The sequence below is a fragment of the Oncorhynchus clarkii genome, chromosome 27, assembly GCF_045791955.1.
Source record: "Oncorhynchus clarkii lewisi isolate Uvic-CL-2024 chromosome 27, UVic_Ocla_1.0, whole genome shotgun sequence".
NCBI lineage: Eukaryota > Metazoa > Chordata > Actinopteri > Salmoniformes > Salmonidae > Oncorhynchus > Oncorhynchus clarkii.
The window spans coordinates 45,240,375-45,266,799 of NC_092173.1; the positions used below are offsets into that span (position 1 = coordinate 45,240,375).

The 26,425-nt window shown below is 42.8% G+C and overlaps 2 protein-coding genes across 4 annotated transcripts in view; one reads left to right on the forward strand and one right to left on the reverse strand.

Moving 5' to 3' along the window:
* LOC139386238 (regulator of chromosome condensation (RCC1) and BTB (POZ) domain containing protein 2) overlaps positions 1-16,814 on the reverse strand; it is a 34,258-nt gene extending 17,444 nt beyond the window's left edge. The window contains exons 1-7 of one of the 3 annotated variants that reach the window (XM_071131728.1): positions 16,649-16,814; positions 13,179-13,308; positions 7,400-7,550; positions 7,013-7,179; positions 2,780-2,938; positions 1,860-1,967; positions 1,537-1,679 (exon numbers count right to left, since the gene is read on the reverse strand). In XM_071131728.1, coding sequence (XP_070987829.1) covers positions 1,537-1,679; positions 1,860-1,967; positions 2,780-2,938; positions 7,013-7,179; positions 7,400-7,550; positions 13,179-13,304 — 854 coding nt within the window. In that variant the 5' untranslated portion in view covers positions 13,305-13,308; positions 16,649-16,814. Of the gene's footprint in view, positions 1-1,536; positions 1,680-1,859; positions 1,968-2,779; positions 2,939-7,012; positions 7,180-7,399; positions 7,551-13,178; positions 13,309-14,433; positions 14,508-16,099; positions 16,327-16,648 lie in introns of those variants that run through there. The other 2 variants (XM_071131727.1, XM_071131726.1) reach the window with 2 other exon arrangements.
* A 1,678-nt stretch (positions 16,815-18,492) lies between these two features.
* Positions 18,493-25,461, forward strand: LOC139386333 (cysteinyl leukotriene receptor 2b). Its single transcript, XM_071131855.1, has 2 exons — positions 18,493-18,663; positions 19,814-25,461. The coding sequence occupies exon 2, from the start codon at positions 19,844-19,846 to the stop codon at positions 21,047-21,049; it is 1,206 nt and encodes a 401-aa protein (XP_070987956.1). The 5' UTR covers positions 18,493-18,663; positions 19,814-19,843; the 3' UTR covers positions 21,050-25,461.
* The last annotated feature ends 964 nt before the right edge of the window (positions 25,462-26,425 follow it).

A 26,425-nucleotide genomic window follows, 5' to 3' on the forward strand; every position in this document is an offset into this window, starting at 1 on the left:
GTGTAGACAACTTGTCTGGAAATGACGGCACCTTCAGAATGTGGACAAGATCATGACAAAAAGGACCCATGTTCACACCAGGTTTAAACGGGGCTATTGCCAATGAATCGTATGCCACCACTAGCATCATCAGTATGGGGAAGACGAGACCAAGAGAACACACTAGCGACACCTTGCATACAAATTAGTTTCTTCATTTCATTTGACAAGGACAAGGTGAGATTTCAATCCAGGACCTGGGGGTTTAACATGTCACCAAAGAACAGATCTCTTTGCAGTGTGTAACAAGCACCACTTCCACTAAAGTTTTATGTCAAAGCGTAGGCTAATGTCTACGGTAGCTCCATGAACACACCAGGATAATACACCAGGATAATACTGCTCCATGAACACACCAGGATAATACTGCTCCATGAACACACCAGGATAATACTGCTCCATGAACACACCAGGATAATACTGCTCCATGAACACACCAGGATAATACTGCTCCATCAACACACCAGGATAATACTGCTCCATGAACACACCAGGATAATACTGCTCCATGAACACACCAGGATAATACTGCTCCATGAACACACCAGGATAATACTGCTCCATGAACACACCAGGATAATACTGCTCCATGAACACACCAGGATAATACTGCTCCATCAACACACCAGGATAATACTGCTCCATGAACACACCAGGATAATACTGCTCCATCAACACACCAGGATAATACTGCTCCATGAACACACCAGGATAATACTGCTCCATGAACAGACCAGGATAATACTGCTCCATGAACACACCAGGATAATACTGCTCCATGAACACACCAGGATAATACACCAGGATAATACTGCTCCATGAACACACCAGGATAATACTGCTCCATGAACACACCAGGATAATACTGCTCCATCAACACACCAGGATAATACTGCTCCATGAACACACCAGGATAATACTGCTCCATGAACACACCAGGATAATACTGCTCCATCAACACACCAGGATAATACTGCTCCATGAACACACCAGGATAATACTGCTCCATCAACACACCAGGATAATACTGCTCCATGAACACACCAGGATAATACTGCTCCATGAACACACCAGGATAATACACCAGGATAATACTGCTCCATCAACACACCAGGATAATACTGCTCCATCAACAGATGTACACCAGGATAATACTGCTCCATGAACAGACCAGGATAATACTGCTCCATGAACAGATGTACACCAGGATAATACTGTGAAATCAGAACGATATGAAGGTATGGAACTCTAGATATCGCCCTAGCCTACCCTGGAGGCTGTCCTACCCTGGAGCCCTGGAGGCCGTCCTACCCTGGAGGAGGTCCTACCCTGGAGGCCGTCCTACCCTGGAGGCCGTCCTACCCTGGAGGCTGTCCTACCCTGGAGCCCTTTGGGCCATCCTACCCTGGAGGCCGTCCTACCCTGGGGCCCTGGAGGCCGTCCTACCCTGGAGGCCGTCCTACCCTGGGGACCTGGAGGAGGTCCAGAGGAACTCACCTCTCCTTGTCTGTGTTGATGAGTGTAGGGACAGCCTGGTTACTCTTATTGCCTGTCCCCAGCTGGCCATAAGAGTTGGCCCCCCAAGCGTAAATAAAGCCCTCGTCTGTCAGCGCCAGCGTATGGGCGTAGCCACAAGCAACCTGCACGGCACAGAGAAACAGGAAGTTAATATTCAGGTCATCCTATGTCATTACCCTGCATCTTCCTACCTGCACAGCATAACCAACCATGAGTCCCACACACAGCTAACAGAGTAGGTTTGGGTTGACTCCTCACCTGTAAAATGTGGACTCCTCACCTGTATAATGTGGACTCCTCACCTGTATAATGTTGACTCCCTGTAGAGCTGCGATCCTACACGGAGTCTGCTGGTTCCCATTGTTGCCCAGACCAAGCTGCCCGTTGCAGTTATAGCCCCAACCATAGGTCTGCAAACAGATCGCAGATTACAGTCCTACAGATAGCAACAGGACGGGGTTGTAGTCCTACAGATAGCAACAGGACAGGGTTGTAGTCCTACAGATAGCAACAGGACGGGGTTGTAGTCCTACAGATAGCAACAGGTCAGGGTTGTAGTCCTACAGATAGCAACAGGGCAGGGTTGGAGTCCTACAGATAGCAACAGGACAGGGTTGGAGTCCTACAGATAGCAACAGGACAGGGTAGTCCTACAGATAGTGTAGTCCTACAGATAGCAACAGGACAGGGTTGTAGTCCTACAGATATCAACAGGACAGGGTTGTAGTCCTACAGATATCAACAGGACAGGGTTGTAGTCCTACAGATAGCAACAGGACAGGGTTGTAGTCCTACAGATAGCAACAGGACAGGGTTGTAAGTCCTACAGATGGCAACAGGACAGGGTTGTAGTCCTACAGATAGTGGGACGATAACCCTGCCCTGTTGCCATCTGTGGGACTATATAAATACAATCCATCCTAACTCACTGACTTCATTGGATGCATCAGCAGCCTTCCACGGCTCAAAAGCACAAATTATATTTTTTTGGACAGCCATTACATTTACTGTCTTTTACACTGCCTGCAGCCGAATCAATAGTTGATTACGAAAACAGACTCTTCTGCTGCTACGACTTCATCAACTACCGATCAATGCATCGATTTCTTACGTTTTCCATCCTCTGTGTTTCTGCCACACAGACAAACTCGGCCTGGACAGGAACATGACCGTATAATAAAATGCTTGTTGTATTCAGGATTTACAGTTCGGTATCCTTTACCTCTCCATTGTCCAGCACAGCCATGGAACAGAGCTGACCACAGGCGATATTAACCACCACTTTGTTCTGCAGGCAGCTGCTGACCCGACGCGGCGTGGGCTGGTTGGCCGTCGACCCTGACCCCACCTGGCCAGAGTTGTTGTAGCCCCATGCAAACACCTTGGGGGGGGGGGGGGGGGGTCAGAGGGGAAAAAAGTTAAAAAAAGGTCACAGAACCAGAAAATGAACAACAAAAGCTGAACATTTAAGAACAGATATCTACCTAAATGACCTCAACCTTTTGCTGTGAAAGAACACCAAACAAGCTGCACTGAAGTCTAACACCAAACTAACAAAAGCTGTGTTCACAAATGGCAGTTAAATCCTATTTATAATGAACAAAAAAAAATATATAGAAAACGCAAAACATGTAACTATTTCACCGATTTTTACCGAGTTTACAGTTCAGGTAAAAATCAATCAATCCAAATAAATGCATTAGGCCTTAATCTATGGATGCCCAGTCATGTGAAAGTGGTGCAGCCGTGGGCGGAGCCTGGGAGGGGCATAGGCCAACCCAGAATTAGATTTCCCCCACAAAAAGGCCTTTATTACAGTCACAATTGCTCCTGGGCTGTCCGGGTGGCTGGTCTCAGAAGATCCCGCAGGTGAAGAAGACAGATGAGGAGGTCCTGGGCTGGCGCAGCTACACATGGTGGTCTACGGTTTTGAGGCTGATTAGACGTACTGCCAAATTCTCTAAAAATTATGTTGGAGGCGGCTTATGGTTGAGAAATGAACATTCAATTATCTGGCAACAGCTCCGGTGGACATTCCCTACAGTCAGCATGCCAATTGCACGCTGCCTCAAAACTTGAGACATCTGTGGCTTCGTGTTGGTTGACAAAACTGCACAATTTAGATTGGTCTTTTATTGTGCCCAGCACAAGGTGCACCTGTGTAATGATCATGCTGTTTAATCAACTTCTTGATATGCCACACCTGTCAGGTGGATGGATTATCTTGGGAAAACGAGAAATGCTCACTGACAGGGATGTAAAGAAAATTTGTGCACAATGACAGAAATTATATATTTTTTGTGCATATAGAACATTTCTGGGATCTTCTTAGTTCAGCTCATGAAAAACGGGACCAACACTTTACATGTTGCGTTTAGCCAGGAATCTGATACAAATTCAAACCATTTTTTTTTTTGAACTTCTCGAGAAGTAGGAGTGTCTTTAAATCCCCAAGGTCCTTGACCCTCTTGAGAACCACAGATCAAAAAGACATGCTCTCCTTACAGGGTCAACATGGCTGATTGTGTGATTGTGTCTTGTTGTCTGTATGCCTCTGGGACCGATTTGTAAGCCCCAAAATAAATCAGCGTTATCTTCAGTATCTGAGCTCTGATCAAGCGATAAAGTGGCGTTCACTTTGGGGAGCTTTTTCCCACCAGAACACTTTGGAGGAGCAGTGACCAAATCTCTCGCGGCCATTTTAGGGATGTGTCAACCCGCTCAAATGGAGTAAAATATACAGTACCAGTCAAAAGATTGGACCCACCTACTCATTCAAGGGTTTGGTCTTTATTTTGTACTATTTTCTACATTGTAGAATAATAGTGAAGACATCAACACTATGAAATAACACATATGGAATCATGTAGAAGGAAAAAAGTGCTAAACAAATTAAATAGATTTTAGATTCTTCAAAGTAGCCACCCTTTCTTCATCTTGATGACAGCTTTGCACACTTGGCATTCTCTCAACCAGCTTCATGAGGTAGTCACCTGGAATGCATTTCAATTAACAGGTGTGACATGTTAAAAGTTAATTTGTGGAATTTATTTCCTTCTTAATGCATTTGAGCCAATCAGTTGTGTTGTGACCAGGTAGGGGTGGTATACAGAAGATAGTCCTATTTGTCAAGAACAGCTCAAATAAGCAAAGAGAAACGACAGTCCATCATTACTTTAAGACATGAAGGTCAGTCAATACTGAAAATGTAAAGAATTTTTCACATTTCTTAAAGTGCAGTGGCAAAACCCATCAAGCGCTATGATGAAACCGGCTCTCATAAGGACCGCCACAGGAAAGGAAGACCCAGAGTTACCTCTGCTGCAGAGGATAAGTTCATTAGAGTTACCAGCCTCAGAAATTGCAGCCCAAATAAATGCATCAGAGTTCAAGTAACAGACAGACACATCAACTGTTCAGGACACCAATAAGTAGAAGAGACTTGCTCGAGGCAAGAGACACGAGCAATGAACATTAGACCGGTGGAAATCTGTCCTTTGGTCTGATGAGTCCAGACTGGAGATTTTTTTGGTTCCAACCACTGTGTCTTTCTGAGATGCAGAGTAGGTGAATGGATGATCTCAGCATGTGTGGTTCCCACCGTGAAGCATGGAGGAGGTGGTGTGATGGTGCTTTGCTGGTGACACTGTCAGTGATTTATTTAGAATTCAAGGCACACTTAACCAGCATGGCTACCATAGCATTCTGCAGCGATACACCATGCCGTCTGGTTTGGGCTTAGTGGGACTATCATTTGTTTTTTAACAGGAAAATGACCCCCTCCACACCTCCAGGCTGTGTAAGGGCTATTTGACCAAGAAGGAGAAGGATGGAGTGCTGCATCAGATGACTTGGCCTCCACAACCACCCGACCTCAACCCAATTGAGATGGTTTGGGATGAGTTGGACCGCAGAGTGAAGGAAAAGGAGCCAACGAGGTGTTGTTTCATAGTTTTGATGTCTTCACTATTATTCTACAATGTAGAAAATAGTACAAATAAAGAAAACCCCTTAAAAGAGGTGTGTCCAAACTTTTGACAGGTACTGTACATCCACCTCCTTCTCGTTGAAAGGCGGAACAAGTTCCGACCGAGATCAAACTCTGTTCATGGTTCATGGTGGCGTGACTGGATACTGAGTGCTTTGTTCATGGTGCAGGGTTGCATGACTGGCTACTGAGTGCTTAGATCGATCGATCGCTCCCCCTCTCTCTACCCCTCCCCCTCTCTCCACCCTCTCTCTCCTCCCCCCCCCCCCCCCTCCCTATAGCCACTCTCAATAACACCGCCTATAGCCACTCTCAATAACACCGCCTATAGCCACTCTCAATAACACCGCCTATAGCCACGTCATTATCCCCTCCCTGCCTACAGCCATGTCATTATCCCCTCCACGCCTATAGCCACGTCATTATCCCCTCCCTGCCTATAGCCACGTCATTATCCCCTCCCCGCCTATAGCCACGTCATTATCCCCTCCCCGCCTACAGCCACGTCATTATCCCCTCCCCGCCTATAGTCACTCTCAATAACACCGCCTATAGCCACGTCATTATCCCCTCCCTGCCTACAGCCACGTCATTATCCCCTCCCTGCCTATAGCCATGTCATTATCCCCTCCCTGCCTATAGCCACGTCATTATCCCCTCCCTGCCTATAGCCACGTCATTATCCCCTCCCCGCCTATAGCCACGTCATTATCCCCTCCCCGCCTACAGCCACGTCATTATATCCCCTCCCTGCCTACAGCCACGTCATTATCCCCTCCCCGCCTATAGCCACGTCATTATCCCCTCCCCGCCTATAGCCACATCATTATCCCCTCCCTGCCTACAGCCACGGCATTATCCCCTCCCCGCCTATAGCCACGTCATTATCCCCTCCCTGCCTATAGCCACGTCATTATCCCCTCCCCGCCTATAGCCACGTCATTATCACCTCCCTGCCTACAGCCACGTCATTATCCCCTCCCTGCCTATAGCCACGTCATTATCCCCTCCCTGCCTACAGCCACGTCATTATCCCCTCCCTGCCTATAGCCACGTCATTATCCCCTCCCTGCCTATAGCCACGTCATTATCCCCTCCCTGCCTACAGCCACGTCATTATCCCCTCCCTGCCTATAGCCACGTCATTATCCCCTCCCTGCCTACAGCCACGTCATTATCCCCTCCCTGCCTACAGCCACGTCATTATCCCCTCCCTGCCTATAGCCACGTCATTATCCCCTCCCTGCCTATAGCCATGTCATTATCCCCTCCCTGCCTACAGCCACGTCATTATCCCCTCCCTGTATATACACACACCTCTGGGCCCTGGTCATGGCACATACCTCTGGGCCCAATACCTCTGGGCCCAATACCTCTGGGCCCAATACCTCTGGGCCCAATACCTCTGGGCCCTGGTCAAAAGTGATGCACTATAAGAAATAGGGTGCGATTTGTGACGCATCCTACCTCTCCGTCGGTAGTGAGGGCGATGGTGTGGTGAGAGCCACAGGCCACCTCCGTCACCCTCTTGTTGAGCAGGTTAGTGGAGACCTGGGCTGGGGTCAAGCCATGGTTGGTGGTCCCATTTCCCAGCTGGCTGTAGCCGTTGTGCCCCCAGGCAAACACCTCTCCGTCTACACAGCACGTATAATAGATTGATTTGATTTAGTTGACAAATATCCACACTTACAGGTCAGAATTAACTTCAATCCAATGTCCACCTTCTACGGAGTAAAAATGGGAAAAATACAAAATCTATTTCTTGACAACAAAAAAACTATACAAAAATATATGGAATCCTACTTTAACAAGCAACAAAATGTACCAAACATGATTTAGATCGTCTCATCTCACCGGCAGTAGCGATGACGACATGTGGTCCGGTTCCGTAGCTCAGAGAGACTATTTTCTTCCCACATAGCACGTCGATCCTGCGGGGCTCTATGGTACTCTGCAGGTCCCCCAGACCCAGACAGCCACTACAGTTGGTGCCCAGGGCAAACACCTGTACAATGAGGAGCAAAACAACTTGTCTGAGCACCAAATTACAACCTATTCCCTATAGAGTGCACTAATTGTGACCAGAAACCCATATGGCTCAGCTTAGTTTCTATGAGCTTAAAAAGATGGGGAAAGGAAGGGGGGGGGGGGGGGGGTACCTAGTCAGTCGCAAAACTGAATGCATTCAACTGAAATGTATCTTCCACATTTGATGCCTAGGGAACAGTGGGGTAACTGCCTTGCTCAGGGGTAAGAATGATAGTAAAACTATATAGGCATGTTGTTGTCACAAAACGGATTCTTATCGTGTTATTTCCATGATAAACATCTAGGGCCCGTTTCCTGGGTAATCCTATTCTTGAACTAAAAAGCACGCATGGAGAAATTTCTTGCAAGACCATAGAATTTTTATTTATCTCCATTAGCTGCTACCTACTCTTCCTGGGGTTCGGCAAAATGTCTTTCCTCAAAGCTGTCTTTCCTCAAAGCCAGTGGCATGTCATTAGTAAAGATTGAAAAATAATTCAGGGGCCTAGACAGCTGCCCTGGGAAATTCCTGATTCTCACCTGGATTATATTGGAGAGGCTTCCATTAAAGAACATCCTCTGTGTTCTGTTAGACAGGTAACTCTTTATCCACATTATAGCAGGGGGTGTAAAGCCAAAACACATACGTTTTTCCATCAGCAGACTATGATCGATAATGTCAAAAGACACACTGAAGTCTAACAAAACAGCCCCCCACAATCTTTTAATAATCAAATTCTCTCAGCCAATCATCAGTCAAATTCTCTCAGCCAATCATCAGTCATTTGTGTAAGTGCTGCTTGTTGAGTGTCCTTCCCTATAAGCATGCTGAACGTTTGTCGTCAATTTGTTTACTGTGAAATAGCATTGTATCTGGTCAAACACCAAGTTTACTAAGGGTTGGTAGCAGGCTGATTGGTCAACTATTTGAGCCAGTAAAAGGGGGCTTTTACTATTCTTAGGTAGAGGAATGACTTCAGCTTCCCTCCAGACCTGAGGGCACACACTTTCTAGTAGGCTTAGATTGAAGATATGGCAAATAGGAGTGGTAATATCGTCCGCTATTATCCTCAGTAATTTTCCATCCAAGTTGTTAGACCCCAGTGGCTTGTCATTGTTGATAAACAACAATATATTTTTTTTCACCTTTTCCACACTCACTTTATGGAATTTAAAAGTACAATTCTTGCCTTTTATAATTTGGTCCGATATACTTGGATGTGTAGTGTCAGCGTTTGTTGCTGGCATGTCATGCCTAAATTTGCTAATCTTGCCAATTAAAAAAAATAATTAAAGTAGTTGGCGATATCAGTTGGTTTTGTGATGAATGAGCCATCTGATTCAATGAATGATGGAGCGGAGTTTGCTTTTACCCCCCCCCCCAAAATGTAACTTAAGATGCTCCAAATCTTTTTTACGATCATTCATCTTTGTTTCATAGTGTAGTTTCTTCATCTTTTTAATTCAGTTTGGTCACATGATTTCTCCATTTGCAGTACGTTTGCCAATGGGTTGTGCTGCCAGATTTATTTGCCTTTCTTATCCCTCTCAACCATACAATGTTTCAATTCCTCATCAATCCACGGGGATTTAACCGTTTTAAAAGGTCGTTTTCTTAATGGGTACGTGTTTATTAAACAACTGGAATAAGCACTTTCATAAATCCTCATTACACACCACAGACCAGCAAATAGTCTTTACATCATCAACATAGGAATCACTACAAAACGTATTGTATGACCTCTTATACACTATATTAGGCCCAGCCCGACCTCTTATACACTATATTAGGCCCAGCCTGACCTCTTATACACTATATTAGAACCAGCCTGACCTCTTATACACTATATTAGAACCAGCCTGACCTCTTATACACTATATTAGGCCCAGCCTGACCTCTTATACACTATATTAGGCCCAGCCTGACCTCTTATACACTATATTAGGCCCAGCCTGACCTCTTATACACTATATTAGAACCAGCCTGACCTCTTATACACTATATTAGGCCCAGCCTGACCTCTTATACACTATATTAGGCCCAGCCTGACCTCTTATACACTATATTAGGCCCAGCCTGACCTCTTATACACTATATTAGGCCCAGCCTGACCTCTTATACACTATATTAGGCCCAGCCCGACCTCTTATACACTATATTAGGCCCAGCCTGACCTCTTATACACTATATTAGGCCCAGCCTGACCTCTTATACACTATATTAGGCCCAGCCTTTGGAACTGTGGATTTCCTAGATATGGCTACTATATTGTGATCACTACATCCTATGGATTTGGATACTGCTATAGAGCAGATATCTGCAGCGTTAGTAAAGATGTGATCAATACATGTTGATGATGTCATTCCTGTGCTGTGTGTAACTACCCTGGTAGGTTGACTGATAACCTGAACACGGTTGTTTGTAACTACCCTGGTAGGTTGACTGATAACCTGATCCAGGTTGCAGACACTGGTTACAGTTTGAAGCTTTTTCCTTGAGTGGGCAGCTTGATGATACCCAGTCAATATTTAAATCACCCAGAAAATATACCTCTCTGTTGATATCACATACATTATCAAGCATTTCACACACATTATCCAGATACTGACTGTTAACACTTGGTGGTCTATAGCAGCTTTCCACCAGAATGGGCTTTAGGTGAGGCAGGTGAACCTGTAGCCATATTACAACAGTATTTAACATTATCCAGATACTGACTGTCTATAGCAGCTTCCCACCAGAATGGGCTTTAGGTGAGGCAGATGAACCTGTAGTCATATTACTACAACAGTATTTAACATGAGATCCTCTCTAATCTTTACATGAATGTGGATCTGAATATATGAGAAACAGCAACACCTCCACCATTGAAATTCCTATATTTTTTTGTTGTTGTAAAAGTTTAGCCTGGGTGCCCACTTTTAAGTTTATAAAGACACTTGCTGACAAAAGTAAGTAGCATCATAGCCTGGGTGTAAACTGGGTCCTTTATTGAGAAACACAAATGGATCAGTGTGTTAAGACACAGTCAGACATGAACAGAGGCTTTCAGATGGATCAAAAAACACAGGGCTTTACAATGGCTAAATATAGCCTCACTATCTGCTTGACCCAGTCTCTGGAACTATCGCTCGCTGACTGACCTCAGGCTGTCTCCCACACGGTATTCCCTATACAGCGCCTCGCAAACGTATCCTTTTAGGAGGATTTCTTCACGTTTTACTGTGTTACAAAGTGGGATTAAAATGTTTATTTCTTGTGAACAATCTACACAAAATCCTCCAATGTGAAAGTGGAAGAAAATTATTATTTATTTTTTACATAAAAAAAAAAAAAATGTAAATCTATAAACTAAAATATAGTCATTCCATAAGTATTCAGCCCCCTGGTTTTGGCAAGCCGAAATTAGTTCAGGAGATAAAATGTGGCTCCACTAATCACCGAATAAGTTACACAAACTCTCTCAGTGTTAAAGAATAGGTGATGACATGATTTATAAATGACTACACCCCCCCCCCCCCAGTGCCTTCAGAAAGTATTCACACCCATTAACTTTATCCACGTTTTATTGTGTTACAGCCTGAGATTTAAAATAGATTGAGATGTGTCACTGGCCTACACATAACAAACACCCTATAATGTTTTATTATATTTACAAATTAATTAAAAAAGAAAAAGTTGAAATGTCTTGAGTCCATAAGTATTCAACCCCTTTGTTATGGCACGCCTAAATAAAGTTCAGGAGTAAAACTGTGTTTAACAAGTCACATAATAAGTTCAGGAGTAAAACTGTGTTTAACAAGTCACATAATAAGTTCAGGAGTAAAACTGTGTTTAACAAGTCACATAATAAGTTCAGGAGTAAAACTGTGCTTATTAACAAGTCACATAATAAGTTCAGGAGTAAAACTGTGCTTATCATGTTGTATGGACTCTGTGTGCAACATCGTAGTTACTCCACAATACTAACCTAAATGACAGAGTTTAATGGCTGTGATAGGAGAACTGGATCAACAACATGGTAGTTACTCCACAATACTAACCTAAAGGACAGAGTGAAAAGAAGGAAGTCTGTACAGAATACAACATATTACAAAATATGCATCCTGTTTGCAACAAGGCACTAAAGTAAAACTGGAGAAAAAAAATAGCTAAGAAATTATCTTTATGTCCTGAATAGAAGGTGTTATATGTTTGGGGCAAATCCAACACAACACATCACTGAGTACCTCCTCATATTTTCAAGTATGGTGGTGGCTGCATCATGTTATGGGTATGCTTGTCATCAGCAAGGACTAGGGAGATCTTTTCCATTATTTTTTTTCCTGAAGATCTTAGCACAGGCAAAATCCAAAAGGAAAACCTGGTTCAGTCTGCTTTCCACCAGACACTGGGAGATGAATTCACCATTCAGCAGGACAACAACCTAAAGCACAAGGCCTAATATATGTACTAGAGTTGCTTAACAAGACAATATTGAATGTTCCTAAGATGCCTAGTTACAGCTTTGACTTAAATTAAAAAAATTAATAAATAAAATAAAAATATACATTATTTTTTTATTAATTGGCTTAAATCTCTCTATTTTTATTATTATTATTATTATTATTTATTTTGTGTGTGTGTGTAACCTGTTGACAAAATAAGACAATTGAATCCCTTTGTAACACAATAAAATGTGAAGAAATCCAAGGGGGTCTGAAACATTTTGCAAGGCCTTGTATGTAGGGAATAAGGTGCCATTTGGAGTGTTCTGCCTCAGTGTGACAAACAACATGGCCTCTATTTCCAGCCACATATCACTCTGAGGATGCTGCTGATTACTCAGTCAGGCCTAGCCTATACGTTGTCACAAGTAGCCTACTAGGTCTTGTCCAAGTACTAAACACAATTATTTCATATTTCATCACTAGCTTTAAGCACCAACTGTCAGAGCAGCTCACAGATTACTGCACCTGTACATAGCCCACCTATAATTTAGCCCAAACAACTACCTCTTTCCCTACTGTATTTATTTTATTTATTTATTTTGCTCCTTTGCACCCCATTATTTTTATTTCTACTTTGCACATTCTTCCATTGCAAAACTACCATTCCAGTGTTTTACTTGCTATATTGTATTTACTTTGCCACCATGGCCTTTTTTTGCCTTTACCTCCCTTATCTCACCTCATTTGCTCACATCGTATATAGACTTGTTTATACTGTATTATTGACTGTATGTTTGTTTTACTCCATGTGTAACTCTGTGTCGTTGTTTGTGTCGAACTGCTTTGCTTTATCTTGGCCAGGTCGCAATTGTAAATGAGAACTTGTTCTCAACTTGCCTACCTGGTTAAATAAAGGTGAAATAAAATAAAATAAACACTAGGCCTAACACCTATTGGACCGTGTTAGAATATAACTTTGAGCTTGTCTATTACATAGTATTAGTATATCCGAGTCCCAAATTGCACCCTATTCCCTACATTGTGCACTACTTTTGACCAGAGCCCCATGAGACCCTATGTCAAAAGTAGTGAACTATATTGGGACTAAGGTGCCATTTGGGAAGAAACCCATGTCCCCTGCTGCTGAGTCAGACGGGGCCCCTACAGTGCGTACCTCATCGTTGACGGTGACATAGAGGGCTTCGTTGGCAGCGCTGCCGAACACACAGGCCTGTCGTATCAGACGCAGTTCCTCTGGAGGCAGGAGAGCAAACACTGGCCACTTCCCCACGTCCAGCATAATACTACTCAACAAGGACAAACAGGCAGAAACGTCAGAGTAGCATCGAGCATACTACTACTACTACTACTACTACTACTACTACTACTACTACTACTACTACTACTCAACTAGGACAAACAGGCAGAAACGTCAGGGTAGCATCGAGCATACTACCACTACAACAACAACTACTACTACTACTACTACTACTACTCAACTAGGACAAACAGGCAGAAACGTCAGGGTAGCATCGAGCATACTACCACTACAACAACAACAACTACTACTACTACTACTACTACTACTCAACAAGGACAAACAGGCAGAAACGTCAGGGTAGCATCGAGCATAATACTACTACTACTACTACTGTTACTACTACTACTACTACACTACTACTACTACTACTACTACTACCACTACTACTACTGTTACTACTACTACTACGACAAACAGGCAGAAACGTCAGGGTAGCATCGAGCATACTACTACTACTACTACTACTACTACTACTGTTACTACTACTACTGTTACTACTACTACTACTACTACTACTACTACTACAACTACTACTACTACTACTACTACTCAACAAGGACAAACAGGCAGAAACGTCAGGGTAGCATCGAGCATACAACTACTACTACTACTACTACTACTATTACTCAACTAGGGCAAACAGGCAGAAACGTCAGGGTAGCATCGAGCATACTACTACTACTACTACTACTACTACTACTACTACTCAACTAGGACAAACAGACAGAGCCACTTTCCCCATCCATCATCAGCATAGAATAATGTAACAATAACAGTTGTTGAATCACTAATTAAATGAAAACAGTTGGCACACAAACAACATTCTCCCTGAGCAAAAAGGAATTCCAACAACGTACATCTGTCAACACAGGAATGGGGGAATTCCAAAAATGAACAGAAAGTTATTCCCATGGATTTATCAAGTATCATAAGTGTCCGTTTAGAGTGAGTGAGGAGAGTTTCAGAGTATAAATGGTCCATCAAACGGCACCTTATTTGCTCCATTGATAACAGTCTGAAAGAAGTCACTGTAAAAAACATTTTTTTCTTTAAAAAAAGGTCAAGTCTGGACAAGCCAGAATGTTGAATAGAATATTTAAACACGTACTTCCCCGGGTGTCTGTCCATTTTTGGCGGTAGGAGGTGGAGATATAGTAACCATAGGAAAAGTGTGCTGGTAGGTTCTGTTGCTTGTATTTCTCATCTCCTGACGAATTTCACGACGCACAATATGTAAACAATATCTGAATGTAACCGAACGTTTCCCTCGCTATCAGCTGGAAGTGCTAGTAAACTTTGCCAGATGATTGCGCGGGACAACTTTAGGTCTGTGCTTCGGTTAAATTGGGAAATATTAACATATTGTGTAAATCATGTGTGCAAATTCCTTGAAAATGCAAACCAGAAATACCTTTACGGGAAAAGATTGCAGTCAGAGAGCAGTATAACTGCAGTATAACTCCTATTAGTGGAATATACTGCTTCCAAAATAAGTTTTTTTTTACTGCAGTATAATAAAGTTAATAATAAGTAAGTATAATAAGTATAATAAGTATAGTAAGTATGGCAAGTATAATAAGTATAGCAAGTATAATAAGTATAATAAGTATAGTAAGTATGGTAAGTATGGTAAGTATAATAAGTATAATAAGTATGGTAAGTATGGTAAGTATGGTAAGTATGGCAAGTATAATAAGTATGGTAAGTATGGCAAGTATAATAAGTATAATAAGTATGGTAAGTATAATAAGTATAGTAAGTATAGTAAGTATAATAAGTATAATAATAATAATAAATGTATAATTCTGCAATTACTGCATCCAAAATACCACAGTCACCTGAAGTTACAGCACTTTTAATTCCGTTTCAAAACAGCAATCTTTTTGTATGGATAAAAACCAACATTTTTACTTAACCTGTATTTTTTATCAGGGAGTCATACCGAGACTACTGTATTTTTTTATTTATTTATTACATTTGAGCTCTGAAATACAGACCAGCACACTGAAATACGGTTTAAGAACACTACTGTGTGGCTATTTTGTCTCAGATTACCTCCTACATAAAAAAAAGGGTCAAAAATCATCAGACAACAAGTAAAGTACATTCAAATTAAGTTTATTCAACAGTCTGACTTGTGATTGAACTGTTCACAAATGGGAAGCCTGTTAAGAGACGAGAGAAAGACAGAGAAAGACAAAGACAGAGAGACAGAGCGAAAGAAAGAGAGACAGACAAAGAGAGACAGACAGAAAGAAAGACAGAGAGAAAGAAAGAGAGACAGACAGAAAGAGAGAGACAGAAAGAGAGACCGACAGAAAGAGAGAGAGAGAGGAGTCTTCCACTCTCGGATTCATAGTGGCTACCTATTCCCTGTGTTTACGTCGGGCTTTCCAGTTTGCCCACTCTTGTCGCCTCTCAAGTCCATCGTAAATCTTTTGGAGAGTTTATCCCCTACGCTAAGCTAGTGAGACCAAAGATAGTACAGTAGGAGGTATGAAGATAAGCAGGAACTGACACCCCCCGAGTCACACTTGTAGGCGATGTCATGGCGACGTTGGCTAGCTAAGATCATGCGCAGAAACACGTCATTTAGAAACTGTAGTGGCTAAGTTAACGCCAAAAAACAAAACAAAACACACTAAATTGCTTAGTTATTGAATGTCATTGTAGATGTTTATACTATGACTGACTGACTCCAACGTAAACAAGACTCGGATAACGTTACCCGAAGATGTTTTCTAAAGTAGCGTACGCTAGCTAGCAGAGCTTACCCCGGCGTTGTTGTGCTATTCGTCAACGATGTCGTCGGTTCAGACGGTGATGTCGGCGACTCCCTAACATTTTCATATGGCAAATCGAGTAAAAAAGCGATCACATTTCTGGAAGACAGAGGATTGCGTGCCAACCAACCGTGACAATACAGTGCGGATCCCTTCTCTAGCCGAGGAAGCTGCTTGGCTATTCAGTAGAGATGTGCAGTTCACGAACGACTCTTTTTTTTACTGATTCAAGAGTCATGATTCATTTTCCCGAGTGACTCAATCATTTTAGTTGTTCGTTTGACCTGCTGTCAGGCCTCAATTAAATCATACAACAGGATAAATACGCACTCCACCGGAAAAAAACACGAAGAAAAAAGTAAATAAAACATGTTTTGAGCTGATAATTGATCACATGGTGCAACAATGGATGCAATTCATGTATTATTGAATGTTATGGACACAGCTTTGTGGAACCAAAATATACACTAAACATACCTCCCTTTGTCAACGAACTCGAGAACGAATCGTTTGGGGTGTTGCAGTTGGAACCATAATCACCTTCATAGCAGTCAGACAATGCCTTCCACCAAGAGTCGTTCACAAACTAGTCCGGCTGCTGACACAACTAGACCTTGTTTCAAATGTATCAACAAATACATGTACATTGTTTATTAACGCACACTTTTACAAGTCTCAGTCACAAATAACAGATCCAATAAACCCCTTGTGGTGAACGAGAGACTTGTAAAATCATGACGAATTTCCAGTTCATTATTCACCGGTAGAGGGTCCTGCGTGCCCTATGCATTATTTACTCAAATGAACGAAATGAGTCGAAAGATTCGTTCTTTTGACTGAATGAGTCGACAAGATCAGTCAGTAAAAAGGTCCGAACGTCCCATCACTACTATTCAGACAGTACAAGTTGACTGCCGAGTTCATATCTTCCTCGATGGGGGCGTTCTCGTTCGTGTTACATTCAAGCACATCCGTCCTGCGCATTCGTCAGCAAGATGTGATTGATGGGCACACTGCTACAGGTTGATTTGAAATCATTCCTTTCCAGTAGCCTAAAATATGTGTTTTATATGTAGACAATACGATTTTAAGGGGGCTGCTTTGTAGCCACCGCACCTCCACCATTGTAAAACATATTTTGGAAGCTATAGATAATAGAAATGCATTTATTAATGTCTACATTCGTTTTTGCCACGTCTATTCTATTACAGACACTTAAATGCATACTTTAAAATTGATGTGAGCTAAACATAAACAAAATGAAAAAAGATATCAAACATTTTTCCTTAAAGTATATTTTTTTTAGAGAGTACTAATGTTACCGTCCCCACGACAACAAAACCATACTTAAATAAATTTAATTTAGTCCTTGAAACGTTAAATTGAAATACTGTAAAATTCCATTCATTCCCATGGAGGACTGTTCCTACTGGGGGAGTACCCATATGGCCGACTAGTGACTTCAAAGCCTCTTAATTGCCAATACACAGCATCCACTATCCAGGGTTTATATACATCGTAGCCTAAAATACATGTCAGTGAAGGGTTAATTGAGAGATACTTACAGTATATTTAAGATAAGAGAATCTTGGCACAATCTTTTTTTTCTTCCCTTTTGGTACCCATAACGTAATAGATTTACCTTTTAAGTAAACATTACATAATATATTTCACCCCTGCCTTACATTAATTGATTACTAGAATATCTAAATGTCCAATAATCAATTTTTTGGTTACCTAAAGGGGGAAAAAATAAAATGTACCCAAGATTTGATCTGCAAGCCATAGGTTTGTGTTTCTCAGTAACAAGTGCACAAATATGTCATTTAAGCTACTGGAAAGGAATGACTTCTCAAGTAAAAAGTCTATGCTCCGTATAGGCCTAACATCAGGGATTTTCATCTGGTTGTTTACTTTGGATCGATGGATGTGTATGAATAGATTTTTTTCCATCCTTAGCAAATCTCTGAGGACAACGGTCTACTGTACACTGTGTGCAGAGAATGTCTCCGACTGTAGTCATAAACCAGCCACCAGAGTTTATAATAATAACAATTAATTGAATTATTGACTGATTTGTTGTTGCAGAAAAAGTATTTGTCTCACCAACAAATAAACAAAGTTTTGAAAATGGAAAGTCAATAGGCAAGTGTTTATGAATGCAGAAATACAGGCCATACAGACACACGTTTAGACACATTCTCTTGACTTAGTGTCTGGCAACTAGGAATGCGGGGGTGGGGGGGGGGGGGGGGGCTATACAGGCGTCTTTTTTCAATTTCATCTTTAAAAGGACACATGTAGCTTTACTGGAAGAGCCAAACTAAATGGGCGGGGTGAACGACAACATATTATTAAACTACCAACCGGGGAGACAGAAAGTCAAGTGCATCTAGGGTTGATCCTGCAAACAACAGTCCTCAGCTCAGCCTACTCCACTCTGGAATGAAGTCTCGCTGTGGCAGTACACCCCTGGATCTGAGATGAACAGCTGCTGATCGTCAATACAGTGTTGACTGAAAAGTCAGGGTGCTTCTAATCATTAGTGTATCACAGTAGGTACAAATCAAATCATGGTCAATTTTTTTTTGTTTTAAGATTGATTGTTGTTGCAGCTTATTGCTGTGTTTTGACATTTGCTACAGAATGTGTTGTACAATATGTATGGAAGATTACTAAGAAAATGCACACACAAAGTGTTGAGTATTTAAAGCTTCTAAATGCTGTGTTATGTATGGGACAATTCTTACAATATTGAGAGTCCATGGGATGGTGGTGTGAAGTATTTTGGCAGGTAACAGCCTCCTCAAATGTATAGCAGAAATGATTTACACTCAGGCCATTTGGCTTTTAACAAATCTCCTGAACTAACCAGATTTACCATTTTTAGTTATTGTTCTGCTATTATTCTTTTTTTAAATTTTACTTAAGGGTTATAGTTAATCACTCTCTTCTCCCACTATTTCTCGTTCTCTCAGTTGTTATTGTTAAGATGTTTTTCCTTATCACAAGTGAAAGCATGTTTACAGTGCAGGGCAAGAGAGGACTGTGGTATTTGAGAATGTTTGACTTTGGAGAAGCAAAACTGAATTGCGGCCCCAGACGATGTGGTAGATCAGTGATAACTGAACAGGTTTGGGGTTTCTATTACTATTCTATTACTATTGATGGTAATGTGTCATCAGGATGAAAGGAAATGGTATTTAGAAGTCTAAAAAAAGTCTTGTGACAACCACAGAAGTGTAAAAAAAAAGTATAGTGACAACCACAGAAGTGTAAAAAAAAAGTATCGTGACAACCACAGATATGAGGAAAGGCTTTGAAACACTCTTGTAGTCTGAGTGAGTGAGTTTGAAACGTGCTTGTTGCACTCCAGAAACTTCCACGTGAATTCTTTCACCCGCCTGCGAAGGAACACTTCCTGCTGCTGTGTAACTGTTGCCATCACAAATCTTGATTTCACTTTTTTTTCTCCCCCCCCCCCCCCCTCCCCCCATTACTTCACTCTCTTTTTTGTGTGGACTCAAGGAATAGTGCATGTAGCAACAGCTAATGGGGATCCTAATAAACTGATCTCTCACTGCCTCTTTCTCTCTCTCTCTGCCTCGTTCTCTCTCTCTCTCTCTCTCTCTCTCTCTCTCTCTCTCTCTCTCTCTCTCTCTCTCTCTCTCCCTGCCTATTTCTCTTTCTTTCTCCATGTTGTAGGAGCACTCTAAAGTGAATAAATCAGTCATCATGGAAGATGGAAACTTGTCCTCTGACTGTTCCATCAGCATGTTCAAACACAGAGTCTACCCACCCGTATACCTAGTCATCTTCCTCCTCGGCCTCACCTTCAACCTCGTCTCCCTCTGCTTCTTCGTCAGTGTCTGGAGGAGTAAGAAAAAGTTTACTCCCGTCAACCTGTACATGGTCAACCTGCTGGTGTCAGACTTGATGCTGGTGTGCTCCCTGCCACTCCGGGCCTTCTACTACTACATGGAATCTAGCTGGGTGTTTGGAGACATTGCCTGTCGCGTTATGTCCTACATCTTCTACATCAACATGTACGGGAGCATCTACTTCCTCACAGTGCTGAGTGTGGTTCGTTTTGTGGCAATCACCCAGCCGTACAGGTATATGAGCATGCAGAATAGCCGTAATTCCTGGCTGGTGTGTATATTGGTCTGGCTGCTGGTGTCGCTAGCCTCCATCCCTATGCTGACTTCAGGGACCGTCATAGATGCTTATGGTAGAACCAGGTGCTTGGAGCTTAATCCAGAATACAAGCTCATTCACATCCGCACACTGATCATAGCCAACCATGCCACCTTACTTCTGGGCTTCATCGTGCCCTTTGCAGTGATCTCTATCTGTTACATATTTGTGGTGCGTAGCCTGCTGAAGCTGAGGAAGGTTGAAGGAAGGCCGAAATCCCAATACAAGAAGTCCATGTCCCTGGTTGTAATAGTCCTTAGCATCTTCCTAGTGTGTTTCCTGCCCTACCACGTCATGCGGACTGTCTTCCTGGAAGCTGAGATGCAGATGAGGGATAAAGGGTATGGAGATTCCTGTAGGTACATAGAGCGTGTACGCAAAGCAGCTGTTCTCACTTTGTGTCTGGCAGCGATGAACAGCTGCTTGGACCCACTTCTTTATTTCTTCGTTGGAGAGAACTTCAGGGTTTTCTGTCAGGGTGCTTACAAAGAGACGGAGGCAAAGTCACTGGTTAAGACAGAGGGAAAGAGGAAGGGTCTGACATCAGGGCTACAGGAAGGAACACGTCTGACATCAGAGCTACAGGAAGGAACACGTCTGACATCAGAGCTACAGGAAGGAACACGTCCGACAACAGAGCTACAGGAAGGAACACGTTCGACAACAGAGCTACAGGAAGGGACACATCCGACATCAGAGCTACAGGAACGAAACGCTCCAAACAGCTCCAGACCTGATAGTTAGCCTGGGACAGGTTGGAAGTGAAATATGACTATATTTGATGGCTTTGAGAAGAAACTCTAGAGATGGTTATTTTCTGCTGACAACCCTAGAAGACAATATACAGCTAGGTATATCAATACAAATTATGTGTCCCACTGTGTGTGTGTATCCAGTCCCCTCATCATTAATTTTTTTAAAATCTAATTGTTGTTGGCCTAACATGTTTACTATCAGAATATTCTGTGACTTGTCCAAGCCTGAACCGTTGCAATATATAACATTTACCTTAGTCATGTTCAAACAGCAACTTCTGGAGAAACCAGACACACCCACCATTGGCAGGGTACAGACCGACAGGATTGGACAGCTCTGTAGGTTCTGAATGGAAAGCACCAATCAGCATGAATGAGTGATAGAGTAGAGGTCACATCAAACAAAAACTTTATTTGTCGCATGCGCCGAATACAACAAGTGTAGACCTTACAGTGAAATGCTGAATACAACAGGTGTAGTAGACCTTACAGTGAAATGCTGAATACAACAGGTGTAGTAGACCTTACAGTGAAATGCTGAATACAACAGGTGTAGTAGACCTTACCGTGAAATGCTGAATACAACAAGTGTTGACCTTACCGTGAAATGCTTACTGACCAGCCCTCTTCTTGAACTGTAGTGTTAAGTTTAAAAAATATTTACCAAGTAGACTAAAATAAAAAAGTTATAATAAAAAGTAACACAATAAGAATGACAATAACGAGGCTATATACAGGGGGTACCGGTACAGAGTCAATGTGGAGGCTATATACAGGGGGCACCGGTACAGAGTCAATGTGGAGGCTATATACAGGGGGCACCGGTACAGAGTCAATGTGGAGGCTATATACAGGGGGTACCGGTACAGAGTCAGTGTGGAAGCTATATACAGGGGGTACCGGTACAGAGTCAGTGTGAAAGCTATATACAGGGGTCACCGGTACCGAGTCAGTGTGCGGGGATACAGGTTAGTCGAGGTAATTTGTACATGTAGGTGGGAGTGAAGTGACTATGCATAGATAATAAACAGCGAGTAGCAGCAGTGTACAAAAAAGGAGGTTGGCAGTTGTTTTAATTGTTCAGCAGTCTTATGGCTTGGGGGTAGAAGCTGTTGAGGAGCCTTTTGGCCCTAGACTTGGCACTCCGGGTGCTTGTCATGCGGTAGCAGAGAGAACAGTCTATAACTTGGGTGACTGGAGTCTCTGACAATTTTATGGGCTTTCCTCTGACACCACCTATTGTATAGGTCCTGGATGGCAGGAAGCATGGCCCCAGTGATGTACTGGGCCGTTCGCACTACCCTCTGTAGCGACTTACGGTCGAATGCAGAGCAGTTGCCATACCAGGCAGTGATGCAACCGGTCAGGATGCTCTCGATGGTGCAGCTGTAGAACCTTTTGAGGATCTGGGGACCCATGCCAAATCTTTTTAGTCTACTGAGGGGGAATAAGCATTGTTGCACCCTCTTCACGACTGTGTTGATATGTTTGGACCATGATAGTTCATTGATGTGGAGATCAAGGAACTTGAAACACTCCACTACAGCCCTGTTGATGTTAATGGGGGACTGTTTGGCCCGCCTTTTCCTGTAGTCCACGATGAGCTCCTTTGTCTTGCTCACATTGAGGGAGATTTTGTTGTCATGGCACCACACTACAAATTATTTGACCTCCTCCTTATAGGCCGTCTCATCGCTGTCGGTGATCAGGCCTACCACTGTTTTGTCGTCAGCAAACTTAACGATGGTGTTGGAGTCGTGTTTGGCCATGCAGTCGTGGGTCAACAGGGAATACAGGAGGGGGCTAAGTACACACCCCTGAGGGGCTCCAGTGTTAAGGATCAGCGTTACCTACTCTTACCACCTGGGGGCGGCCCATCAGGAAGTCCAGGATCTAGTTGCAGAGGGAGGTGTTTAGTCCCAGAGTCCTTAGCTTAGTGATGAGCTTCTTGGGCACTATAGTGTTGAACGCTGAGCTGTAGTCAATGAACAGCATTCTCACATAGATGTTCCTTTTGTCCAGGTGAGAAAGGGCAGTGTGAAGTGCGATTGAGATTGCATCATCTGTGGATCTGTTGGGGCGGTATGCAAATTGGAGAATGCTGTTGATGTGAGCCATGATCAGCCTTTTAAAGCACTTAATGGCTACTGACGTGAGCGCCACAGGGCGGTAATCATTTAGGCAGGTTACCTTCGCTTCCTTGGGCACAGGGACTATGTTGGTCTGCTTGAAACATGTAGGTATTACAGACTTGGTCAGGGAGAGATTGAAAATGTCAGTGAAGACACTTGACAGTTGGTCCACGCATGCTTTGAGTACACATCCTGGTATTCCGTCTGGCCCAGCGGCTTTGTGAATGTTGACCTGTTTCAAGGTTTTGTTCACATCGGCTACCGAGAGCATTATCACACAGTCCTCCAGAACAGCTGGTGCTCTCGTCCATGCTTCAGTGTTGCTTTCCTCGAAGTGAGCATAAAAGGAATGTAGCTTGTCTAGTAGGCTCGCGTCACTGGGCAGCTCTCATCTGGGTTTCCCTTTGTAGTCCGTAATAGTTTTCAGGCCCTGCCACATCCAACGAGCGTCAGAGCCGGTGTAGTAGGATTCAATCTTAGTCCTGTATTGACGCTTTGATTGTTGGATGGTTCGTCTGAGGGCATAGCGGGATTTCTTATAAGCATCCGGATTAGTCTCCCGCACCTTGAAAGCGGCAGCTCTAGCTTCTTGCTTGATGCGGATGTTTCCTGTAATCCATGGCTTCTGGTTGGGATATGTACGTACAGTCACTGTGGGGACGACGTTGTTGATGCACTTACTGATGAAGCCGATGACTGAGGTGGTGTACTTCTCAATGCCATTGGATGAATCCCAGAACATATTCCAGTCTGTGCTAGCAAAACAATCCTGTAGTGTAGCATCCGTGTCATCTGACCACTTCCAGCGAGTCACTGGTACTTCCTGCTTTAGTTGTTGCTTGTCAGCAGGGATCAGGAGGATATAATTATTGTCAGATGGAGGGTGGGGAGAGCTTTGTATGCATCTCTGTGTGTGGAGGAAAGGTGGTCTAGGATTTTTTTTATCTGGTTGCACATGTGACATTCTGGTAAAAATTTGGTAAAACTGATTTAAGTTTGCCTGCATTAAAGTCCCCGGCCACTAGGAGTGCCGCTTCTAGGTGAGCATTTTCTTCTTTGCTTATGGCCTTATAGAGTTGGTTGAGTGCGGTCTTAGTGCCAGCATCGTTCTGTGGTGGTAAATAGACGACTACGAATAATACAGATGAGAACTCTCTTGGTAGATAGTGTGGTCTACAGCTTATCATGAGGTACTCTACCTCAGGCAAGCCATACCTCGAGACTTCTTTTACTTAATATTAGACATTGCGCATCAGCTGTTATTGACAAATAGACACCCCCACCCCTCATCTTACCAGAGGTAGCGTCTCTGTTCTGCCGGTGCATGGAAAATCCCGCGAGCTCTATATTATCCGTATCGTCATTCAGCCACGTCTCGGTAAAACATAAGACATTGCCGTTTTTGATGTGCCGTTGGTAGGATAATCTTAACCGTAGGTCATCAGTTTAGTTTCCAATGATTGCACGATAGCAAGAAGAACTGAATGGCAATGAGAGTTTTCTCACTCGCCTACGGATTCTCAGAAGGCTGCCCGATATGCACCCGCTTTTCCTGCGTCTTTTCTTCACGCAAAAGGCGTGGATCTGGCCTTGTTCCAGTGAAAGGCGTGGGTCTGGCCCTGTTCCAGTGAGAGCAGGATATCCTTCTCGTCAGACTCGATAAAGGGAAAAGTTTCTTCCAGTTCGCGGTGAGTCATCGTTGTTCTCATGTCCAGAAGTTATTTTCTGGCATAAGAGACAGTCGCAGCAACATTATGTACACAATAAGTTTAAAAAAATATTAGTGAGTTTTTACTGCTATTCAGTGTTATCACCCCCTAATGCAGTACAGGGTCTGTGGAATATGAGTCACTGTTGATAATGAATCTATTAGAGGTGAACTATGGCCATCCATTGATGATGAATCTATTAGATGTGAACTATGGCCATCCATTTTAGGGATTCATATTTTACTGGAAATCTAGTAAATATTTATACCGGGAATAATTATAGTTGATCCGCAAGAGTCCTGGGAAATACCGCAAAAACAGGAAGTGCCCATTTAAAGCATTTAAAACCGAGGCATAGTCACAACATTAAAATCCATCCGTGTACATGCAAGGCTTAGCCACCACCTATTTGTGAACGTTTATACCGTGCTGACACAGTTGAGCCACAGTCGGATTATTGCATTCGAGACCTGTGTAAAATTGCCTCTTGTGTTATGTTTATTTTTGTCTGCATAAATAATGACAGAGGGCTCAGGACTTTGTAACAAAAAAAAAAAAAACGATGATACATTTATCTTAGAAAATGAACTTCCAGGCCTAAATGAAGTGCAGTAACAGTGTATATGCCAGGCTATGACAATAGCCTAACAAATAATAAAATATATTATACCATGGCATTGTTGTATATTATTTTCCGATTGGCTTGAAGGGGATTCTAGAGCGTGCATTATGTCCCTTTATAAACTGGGTGGCGAGAGCCCTGAATGCTGATTGCCTGACAGCCGTGGTATATCAGACCGTATACCACGGATATTACTGCTCTAATTACCTTGATAACTCGTTTATAATAGCACTAAGGCACCTCGGCGAAGGCTGTATCCAGGTGTTGCGTTGTGCTTAACAGCCATTAGCTTTGGTATTGTAATGGCTCGATCTTATAAACCAAGGGTCGTTACAGTTTTTTGGCCATATACCCCTACCACGGTATATTTGGAATTCAATGGCTATTACTTCATTTTTTACAAGTTTTGTTTGAGGTGCTTTTTGAAAGCAAAAGTCTAATTGAAAACCCTATTTGTTTTGTTTAATTTTATTTTCATAATAGCAAACTAGGACGGATAGTTTGGTCAACTAAACTAGCAAGTCTGTATGGTTACCACGGCAACGACTGTAGCTATCTAGTAGACTTGCTAGCTACTTCAGTGGATGTTGAACACATTTCTAGTGGCAAATGTGTTAAATTATAGCCATGGTTTTAAAGGGACGTTATTAAACGTTATGCTTCTGTGGAAAATAATCAAACTCAGTAGGAAGCAGGTGCAGAAGGAGCGTTTGATACAAGGTACAAAAAAAGAGACCAAAACAGGAGACGCGAACTGAACATGAAAACAAACCAACACTGTCTGATGACTGAGGCTACAGAGGGATAAATAAAGAGAAGATAATCAAGGTGATGATGAAGTCCAGGTGTGCGTAATAATGGTTGCCAGGGCCGGTGGTAAGTTGAATATCCCTTACATACAA